Raw genomic sequence first — 10000 nt, 5'->3', positions numbered from 1 at the left:
AACCTCTAGAGCTGCCATTCGGAAGATATCAAGAAGCAATTTGGGATCACATCATCCTCACAGGTCTTCGCGCTTTCCATGTGCTGATGCAATGCCATCATTGCTCACGGGTTTCTCGACATTGGGATGTGATGCCTCATACCCTCCTCTCAACTCTTCGCTATGCAGTGTTAATGGGAAAGTAATGTGCACAGAAAAATAAGGATAACTGTCTCCAACCTTAATGTTCCCTTACTCATATCAAAGACATAATTTTATCGTCTCGGCAACCCGATCTAACATACTTACATCTTACTTATCTCCGTAAAAAATAAAACAGAAGATACCCTCCACGCCTATCAACAAGAGTATAACGAGAATAAAAAAAACAAGAGCGTATTTCATCTCGCAAGCAAAATGAATAGAGCCGTCTCCCTCTGGCCATTTGCATGACTGAGGCGCGGTCGAGACGCCTCCCGCGGGACACGATCATGCACCGCTCACACATCACCGGCGTAAAACACACTCGAGAGCCTGTAAGTGCACTGCGCGTCTGCCCTCGCGAGATGGCCTGCTTCATGTCACGCTGGCGGCGTTTGTTCGCCAGTGCAGTTTCAATCGTCGACATTACTTAAACTGAGTGAATTTTCTAAATAAAGTGTAGATTGTACATACCGCTTACCTGAGTAATGCAAAATTTTACATACAATTTCCTCTCTACGAGTGGATGCATGTGAAAAATCTAGGAAAGAATGGGCTTGCATAAGTTATGAGGCGAAAGATGAAGAGAGAGATGGAGAGAAAGAAAAAGATAGAAAGAAAAAGAAAGAAAGAGAGAGAACGAGAAAGAGAGAGAGACATAGATAAAGGAGAGAGGGAGAGAGAGAGAGAGAGAGAGAGAGAGAGAGAGAGAGAGAGAGAGAGAGAGAGAGAGAGAGAGAGAGAGAGAGAGAGAGAGAGAGAGAGAGAGAGAGAGAGAGAGAGAGAGAGAGAGAGGAGAGGAGAGAGAGAGAGAGAGAGAGAGAGAGAGAGAGAGAGAGAGAGAGAGAGAGAGAGAGAGAGAGAGAGAGAGAGAGAGAGAGAGAAGAGAGGAGAGAGAGAGAGAGAGAGAGAGAGAGAGAGAGAGAGAGAGAGAGAGAGAGAGAGAGAGAGAGAGGAGAGAGAGAGAGGAGAGAGAGAGAGAGAGAGGAGAGAGAGAGGAGAGAGAGAGGGAGAGAGAGGGGAGAGAGAGAGAGAAGAGAAGAGAGAGAGAGAGAAAAGAGGAGAGAGAGAGAGAGGAGAGGAGAGAGAGAGAGAGAGAGAGAGAGAGAGAGAGAGAGAGAGAGAGAGAGAGAGGAGAGAGAGGAGAGGAGAGAGAGAGTGAGAGAGAGAGAGAGGAGAGAGGAGAGAGAGGAGAGAGAGAGAGAGAGAGACAGGAGAGAGAGACAGAGAGAGAGTGAGAGGAGAGAGAGAGGAGAGAGAGGAGAGAGAGAGAGAGACAGAGAGAGAGTGAGAGGAGAGAGAGAGGAGAGAGAGAGAGAGAGGGGGAGAGAGAGGGAGAGAGAGGGAGAGAGAGGGAGAGAGAGGGAGAGAGAGGGAAAGAGAGGAAGGGAGAGAGAGGAAGGGAGAGAGAGGAAGGGAGAGAGAGGGAGAGAGGGGGAGAGAGGGGGAGAGAGGGGGAGAGAGGAAGAGAGAGGGGGAGAGAGGAAGAGAGAGGGGGAGAGAGGAAGAGAGAGGGGGAGAGAGGGAGAGGGAGAGGGAGAGGGAGAGAGAGAGGGAGAGAGAGAGGGAGAGACAGGGAGAGAGAAGGAAGAGCGACATGGTAGGAAACAGAGAGGGTGAGACGGAGTGACGGAGAGAAAGAATGCATGTCTAATATCAACTCCAAGCAGTGCATGCTGCAATATATCTTGTACCGTTTAACATTACGTATAAAATCATGCAATGAAGCCCTTCAATGATGATTGAAAGCAGGATGAGGGGCAGGGGAGGTCGTTGGCCCCGAGCGGGGTAGGGGTCCGAGGAGGCCGGGAAGGACAGGGGGAGATGGACGGGCCAGGGGAGGCTGAGGAAAGAGAGACGAGGGGTAAGAGGGGTAAGAGCCTCTGGCCTGGGGAAAGGAAAAGGAGAAGAGGGCCAGATGCAAGGGAAATATAAACAGAGGTTAGAACAGCGCAGGAAACAGAACGGAAAATGTGGAACGTGCGATAGAGTTGGAAAATAGACGCAAGATCCGGATGGGGACAAGGGGCAACGGTAAGGGCGTGCGTAAGGATAAGGGGCAAGGAAGGAGCTGGTAGCGAGAAGGTAAGCAAAGGTGAGCTTTCATGTCGTTAATCTGCTTCAGGCGTTCAGGTGCAGCCCCGCCTCTTGGTACATATTTACTTTACGTCGCCAAAACACATCACACGCACACGATATGTATACTAACTATCAAATACGTAGATCAATTACATTTCAAGATGTCCTTGCGTCAGACTGTATCTTTCCCATCCAGTTGCTAAGTCTAGCCATGAAAGCCATACCCATCCCTATTTACAGGCGCGCACGCACGCGGACCCACTGGCCACGCACTGACCCTCTCGGGGAGCGGGAGACAGTCGACAGGGTCTGGGCGTAGTCTGTAAACATGTATATCCAATTACGCGAACATTTACACAAGAGATCTTCGCCTGCACAACCAGCAATATGTCAAGGGTCACCCTTAGCCCCCCCCCCCTTCCACAATGACCTCATTTACCTTCCACGCCGCAACCTTTTCCTGCGTCTGGTCATAACAGCCGACTTCTCTTTCCTCCTTAGTCGCCTGCCATTTTGCCTCTCTGCCGTCCTCGCACCTTCGTCCTAGCCAGCTAACGATCCCGAATCCGCATCCTGCTTCAGCCTCCCCATTCCTTGCCCTAACCTGCAGCTCTCCCTTCGTCCTTCAACTCTCCCCTGCTCGAGCCCTCGTTGACCTTGGCCGTGACCCTGAGCGTCTGACCTTAATCTTCTTCCTTGAACGACAACTTCCTTGACCTTGGCACCAAACCCTCAACATATATTTTAATGAATTCTTTACGATGACTTGAATTTCTGAAAGCACATACGCGCCAAGGAAAATATCTCGCCCTGAATGTTCTTGCAGATTGCATTGCTTGTTGAATATCAGGAATGTTAATGACCCTCAGCGAACATCTAGGCAACACGGGCAAGGTCCCCAATGACACGGCAAATCTTTCTGAAGTGACAAATGCTTCTCCTGAGAATCCGTTGCAATTACTCTCAAAAGCGGTATCATAACCTTTTGCTTTTTGTGCATCAACCAGCCACTGATACTCGACCTGTTTCTACATACATTGAAACGAAGTCACTTTTTCCTAGATCCACTCTAATGGAATCTATATCCATCTCAACAACCGTTTTATTTCTACTGCAGTTATTATCATTATTACTTATGTAATCTCAAAAGCCTTTCGGTGACACTTGCTAGTCTGGCCATTACTTTAACCATTTCAACTAAATACATAAAAACTGAGTATTTTTCTAGATTTCGGAACATGCAATGTTAAGTACTCGATGCCAGTTATGCCCAGTTATACCACAGTAAAAAAGAAAGCTCGTCAAGACAGTCACTTACTTCGTGGTTGTGGATGTACATTCCGGTGAGGATAGAGGAGCGCGACGGACAGCACATGGGGGTGGTGGTGTAGGCCTGGGGGAAGTAGGCGCCCCCATCCTTCATGAGGTTCATGAGTTGAGGCATGTAGTTGAGGGAACCTGAGCCAAGGATACAGATAAGAATGAAATACCACTGGTTGTACCTTACAGCTGAGATGCGCACTAGAAGCGCACTAGAAGTATCAGTTACAGGTGTAAATCATATGAGGAAAGTCTAACCATAAAATGCCGTAAATCACAATAACTGAGACACGAACGGTCACAAAACTTTCTTATGTAGGTTACCCGAAAAGTATGATATTTATGCGTACTTTAGTCACTGGAACCGCGATGCAAGGATTATATGGATGAAAGCAACGTGGATTCAACGTGGCATGTGACTCACCAAGTTCGACGTCCTGATCGTCGGTGAGGATGAGGACGATGTTTGGCCTCTTGTCCCTGCGCGGGAGGCGCGGGAGGCGCGGGGGCCGGTGTGCTGTGTGGATCCTGCGCCACGAGTTCTCGTTCCCGAACGGCGTTTGCGAAGTCTTCTGGTACGGCTGCCACCGGGAGCTGGAGTGCGTGCGCGGAGGCGCGCTTTGGTTGGCCCTAGGACGTCCCGAGGTGCTGTGCGAGTATCCGGCTGTGCTATGGCGGTTCTGAGGGCCAAAGGAGCGTGCTGCGCCCTCTTCCGGGGCGCCAGGTGCATGCGGTGCCCTCGCATGCGCTGCCTGTGACCCATGCGAGTCCCGCGAGCGTTGGTGCATTTCGCTCGACGTTTCTTGCTGCCGATAGGCGGCTTGGCGCGCGCTCTGCCGTGCATGGTGACGCGCGCCTTCCTCCTCGCGCCTCCTTGGCACTGGAGCAGCGTGCCCACTGTACTCACGGGCGGAGAGCCTGTCCCAGGATGTCCGCTCTGTTTGAGTGTGGTCAGAAGTGGTGGTTTCCCCCCACCAGGGCCTCCTGGGGGAGGTGGCCGCCCGGCTCGGGGAGTCGTGGCGGCGTCCCTGGTGTCTGGTGCCGGTCCAGGACACCGCGGGCCTTTCCGCCGCAGTCTCCTGGGGCACGGCGACCCATGCCACCGCCGATAAGGACACCCACGCCAACGCCCAGCCGCTCCTGCACCACACCATACTGAGATCTTCTTCACCCCAGTAACATTATCTGAAAAGTATAGAAACTCTCTTAGATGGGCTGCCAAGTTATTAAACTTCTATACAATGGACGGATAGAAAATGTAGACTAATATTCGGATATGCTTTATTTTACTATTGTGCCCTAGCCACAAAAAGCTAAGCGCACGCCTGTATATAGCTTTGTTATCCAAGTGTCTGTGTTTGCTGTCGATTTGTCTGTCCGTCAATGAACCTTTATATTTCATAAACAGAAAGTAAGTGTCAGATTAAAGCATACAACCACTTAAAATTAACCAGAAACAACTAAATTATTACATAAAGTACTTAATTTTCAATCATAACTAGCCCACATTCTGACCCGCAAAATGTCCTGGCACTGTAGCTATATTGCAGACCAGAAGGAAACAAGAGGGGAGAAAAAGATACCAATAGAACCAACCACAGCCGCCACCCTCTCACTAACTTCATCAAAGTGTCAATAAGGGTCAGCTCGCCACGTGTAAGGGTTCAATCTTCATTCCCGACTCCCCTCGGCCTACCCGCGTCGAGAATCATGACATAAAAGCGTTGCCGAACGCTGTAGCAGATCAGCCAAAAGAGATCGCCCGTGTAGGAACGCCGCGCTGAAGGCCCGCGTTAACAGCTGATAAGATATGGTTATGCAAACGTTGCTAATGCTAGTAATAACAGGGAAGAAATCAGTTGAAAGCCCATGGCAACTCGGCCCCCTTCAAGTGATGACCATGGCAGATGTGCACAACTCGTAATGGAGATCAAGTATTGCCTAAAGAGGGTTATCTTATCGTTGCAAAACATATGGCACAGGAAAGGCATTAATACTGGTGCCGACATCTATCGAGAGATTTCAATAGCGCCATTGCAATATGAAAGTAGACTGGGTGTTGTTTGGGACAGGACTTAGGCGCATCCCCAGTGTGTGTACCTGTCCCAACACAAACATCACAGCTGCCGTAAGTTAATAAGCGTGGTGTGTATAAATATTCTATTGTATCAAAGTATTGAACCAAGACGAAACACGTTAAGCTATCTGTATAATATCGTATCATTAATTTCTTCTACCAAATACGTAATAATTTTTCTATGTAAATGATATTCGTACCCGTCATTCGCGCTTCTCCGAATCATCAAAATCCTCCCACGTCTTGGTCTCTCGCCGCCTGTCGGTTGACGCCTCCGACACAGCACACGGTGGCAACAGACGCAATGAAGCAACAGACGCAATGAAGCAACAGACGCAACGGGCGTAAGAGAAAGGCAGTACGGTTAACGGTCTGCCTCTCTTCGACCCTTCCTCCCGCCGTTCTCCATCTTCACGAACATGGAATCAAAACAAAGACGGGAAAAGCAGGATCCACGAATATGCCGAAAACCTTTTCGTATTGAAGAAGTAATAAAGAGAAAAGGCCTTCGGTACATTCGTGTGTGCTCCTCCTCTTCCTTTCGTTGTTTTGTTTACAAAAGTTCAGCAAGAATCCTTCCCAGCATCTCCTTTCCCTCTTGCCAACCGGTCAGCTTACGACTCCGCCTTCTGTCCCTTCCTTCTTATCCTCCTTCACCTTCATGCGACCTTCCCCCCCCCCCCATCCCCTTCCAACCAACATCTTAAAGAAACATTCCCCGCCACAGATCCGCCAACTACAACGCAATTATATGCGTACATACTCAGACAGTGACTTCACACTCGGGCCCTGATTTTTCTCGCGCAGGACGATCCAGGAGCCGCGTCAACCGCTTGGTAATAGTCACTCGATCCTCAAAGACTGGCCGATCCTTAGCCCTCTCGCCCACACCGCAACCAGGATCACACGCAAAGGGAAGACGAGATGAAAAAATCTTCCTTTCAAGCGTCTTCTGAATTTTTCATTCCTCGACTCTCTCTATGTATTCAATTTTTCTTCGTTTGTGAATTACAGATTTCCCTCAGGTCTTCCCCCTTTTCCCTCGCTCGCCTTACCCTCCCTTATCCCCTCCCCCCCTCCCTCCTCCCTGTCTCTGTCTATGTGTCGGTCTGCTGTCGGTGTGTGTCTGTATCTGCCTGCCTCTGTGTGTGTGTGCGTGTGTGTGTGTGTGTGTGTGTGTGTGTGTGTGTGTGTGTGTGTGTGTGTGTGTGTGTGTGTGTGTGTGTGTGTGTGTGTGTGTGTGTGTGTGTGTGTGTGTGTGTGTGTGTGTGTGTGTGTGTGTGTGTGTATGTGTGTGTGTGTCTGTGTGTGTGTGTGTGTGTATGTGTATCTGTCTGTCTGTCTGTCTGTCTGTCTGTCTGTCTGTCTGTCTGTCTGTCTGTCTGTCTGTCTGTCTGTCTGTCTGTCTGTCTGTCTGTCTGTCTGTCTGTCTGTCTGTCTGTCTGTCTGTCCATCATCTATCCCCTCCACTTTCCTCCGCCCCTTCTCCTCCCCTTTCTTTTTTCTCCTCCCTCTTCTTCTACCTCCTCCACCCACTCGTCCTCCTCCTCCTCCTGCTCCCGAACCCCGCCCCTTCGCAAACCGCCCTGATGAAATATTCAGCTCCCCAATAGGGATTCGAGATAAAGCCGCCGAACGAACAAATCAGGGCGCGGCGAGCGTACTACAATTTTTCTCATCAAGTGAAAAGTGACGGCGGCGGCGGCGAGTGCCATCACTTATGGATGTGACCTTCTGCCGCTGTTTGGTTGGCAGTGGCAACGATGATGGCAATGGCACTAACAGCTTGTCTCTCTTGGCAGAAACTGGCACACTAACCAGTCGAAGGTCTGTTCAGTGGCACTTGGGATTTGGATTCCTCCCTTTTACGGCGACGGGGGACATCCGCCTCGCCGTTACTGTTTAATTAACTCCAATCAACTCCCTCTCGGGTAATGAGATGATCCACGAGGCGAGGCTCCGGTGGCTTGAGAAAATGCCACAAGACGCTGCCACGGACGCCTCCAAGAACCTATGATGCCAGAGCGACGAGCGGCAAAGGTTGTGGTAAAAACATCATTATCGTATTTACATATCTGTTTTGATTGTAAGATGTCATGAGGAAGGACAGAGAGTTGTAAGCCACATGCTGAAGCACATAAAAAATATATTTTGCTTAGCCACGTGACACTTGACAAGTTAAAAATAGAGAAGTGTATCACATGGCATTAAGATAAGTCCAAAGAGGGAAATGAATTAAAAAGGACCTCGTTATTTACATTCCAAATTCCTGTCACAAAATGAAGTCATGTAAGATCAATCTTCGCAGAGAAGCATGCATAAATGAATTTAAAATTGAATGAATTGACTCCAGACGAGCCGAGGACCGTGCGGGCGGGCGGGCGTGAGAAGTGGGCGCGGGTATATCCGCTGAAGGTTGCGGAGGAGACTCTTCGTGAGACCAAGATGCCGACATAATCATATCTACCTTTAATCTTCCCACGATAAAATTTTCATGAACCTGTTCCGAAATCCTCGGAAAATCACACAAAGCGTGCACGCATCTTCAGCCTCCCGCCTGCGCGCTCTTATTCCTTTCCTGCTTTCTTCCGCCTTCTTCCTGGCTTTCGCTCCTTCTCCCTACGCCTCGACGCAGCCAGCCCCGTATTGAGACGGATCGGCCACCAGACGCATGCAAGATTGATCGGGTTCCGTCTGAGCGGCGGGGAAGGAAACCCGGCCGGCCGCCCACTGCCCGGGGACACTCGCCTGCCTCATTCATGGGGGGCGTCGGTGTGCGTGCGGCCAGGGCACCCCCGCCCAACGCCATCGCACTGAGCAAACAGTGACACACACGCTCTGGAGACACCACGCCCGCTCCTACAATCTGTCGCCATCAAACATCAGCCACACTAAGCAAACTGCACCGGAAAATTGAACTCTCACTTCAAGAGCAAATCCAGATTGCAGATTTTGAGGAGGGATTCCTCCTGTGCAATCCGGCCGATTGGGGCCTCGTGTATGGAAGGAGGCAAATTAGGAACAGCAACGACAAACAAATCAGCATCTAGCACCAGTAAACTAGGAGCAATTGCAAGGTTTTGTAAACGAGTAGATGAGTATAACTGCGGGCAAAATATGAATAATTTATTACAAAGCTATATGTTTACATACCTAAAAGATTTTGATGTGCACTCACGTATTCACAAAAGAAAATCTAAGAGTATCTAATTATTCTCTTCCACTTATTTTCCCATAAAATTTCACTTCGAAGTATCGACCTCCGCGCGGATAAAGCTTCGGATGTCGGAGGGAGCCCCGCCCCAGCCGACCCCCGAGGCAGAAACTAAAACATAAGGACATCCGAGTTTCCGCCCAACAGGCCTGTCAGTCGCACAGCCCAACCCGCTGGCAGGAGGGTCCTCTCCTTTTTTACCGCTGTCAATATCATATCACACACACACCTTTCTTCCCCTGGTCCTCTTGACAGCATAATGCCTTGGTGCGCCGCCGGGCCAGGGGCGGGACGGGGAGATGTGCAGGGGAGGGAGGTGCGGAGGGAGGGGGAGGGGGGTAAATTAGGGCACTTATATACACAGGAAACTCTATCCTGGGTGCGTGCTGGCTGTGCGAGTTATCGGCTTGAAGGAAGATGCCGAGGCCGCGAAACTGCATAAACTATCACACGCGGCTTCGGAGAAACAAGTGGAAAGACGACTGAGGGAAGGAAAGGGAGGGAAGAGTAAGAGAGGAAGTAAAAGGCAGGAAAGGAGTGCGGGAGGGAGGAAGGGAGGGAGGTGGGGAGGGAGAAAGGGAGAGAGGGAAGGATGGGGAGAAAAAGAAAGGGAGTAAAAGGCAGGGTAGGAGAGAAGAAGAGAGGGAGGGAGGGAAGGAAGAAAGAAGAGGGAATGGGGAAGAGGGAAAAGGAGAGGGAGAGAATGAGAGAATGAGAGAATGAGAGAGAGAGAGAGAGAGAGAGAGAGAGAGAGAGAGAGAGAGAGAGAGAGAGAGAGAGAGAGAGAGAGAGAGAGAGAGAGAGAGAGAGAGAGAGAGAAGAGAGGAGAGAGAGAAGAGAGAGAGAGGAGAGAGAGAGAGAGAGAGAGAGAGAGAGAGAGAGAGAGAGAGAGAGAGAGAGAGAGAGAGAGAGAGAGAGAGAGAGAGATGGATTAAAGGAAAAAGAGTGAGACACAAGGGGAAATCATTTCAATAATCAATTTGGTCTTGCCTTCGATCATATGACAGCATCCCTAATAAGGGGCTGGATATCAATACTGTCTCGAGTAAAATTTCTGATGCTAAGTTATCCCCCGGAGAAGCGTCTTTGGTATTCACTCGAGGTCTCGGGGCGCAAAGTGCAAGCTCTAT

The 10000-nt window shown here is 49.9% G+C and overlaps 1 protein-coding gene across 11 annotated transcripts in view; it reads right to left on the bottom strand.

Moving 5' to 3' along the window:
• Sulf1 (Extracellular sulfatase Sulf1) overlaps positions 1-10000 on the bottom strand; it is a 170580-nt gene that overhangs the window by 42476 nt on the left and 118104 nt on the right. For all 11 annotated transcript variants that reach the window (XM_086538530.1, XM_086538532.1, XM_086538535.1 and 8 more), the window contains 2 exons: positions 4004-4764; positions 3578-3717 (listed from right to left, as the gene is read on the bottom strand). In XM_086538530.1, the coding sequence (XP_086394656.1) occupies positions 3578-3717; positions 4004-4733 (870 nt within the window). In that variant the 5' untranslated portion in view covers positions 4734-4764. The remainder of the gene's footprint in view (positions 1-3577; positions 3718-4003; positions 4765-10000) is intronic.

The sequence above is a fragment of the Penaeus japonicus genome, unplaced genomic scaffold (assembly GCF_977035675.1).
Source record: "Penaeus japonicus unplaced genomic scaffold, GWHDUDI00000001_assembly GWHDUDI00000007, whole genome shotgun sequence".
Lineage (NCBI taxonomy): Eukaryota > Metazoa > Arthropoda > Malacostraca > Decapoda > Penaeidae > Penaeus > Penaeus japonicus.
The sequence above is the reverse complement of the archived record's forward strand: the minus strand, read 5'-3'. Positions and strand labels throughout refer to the sequence as shown.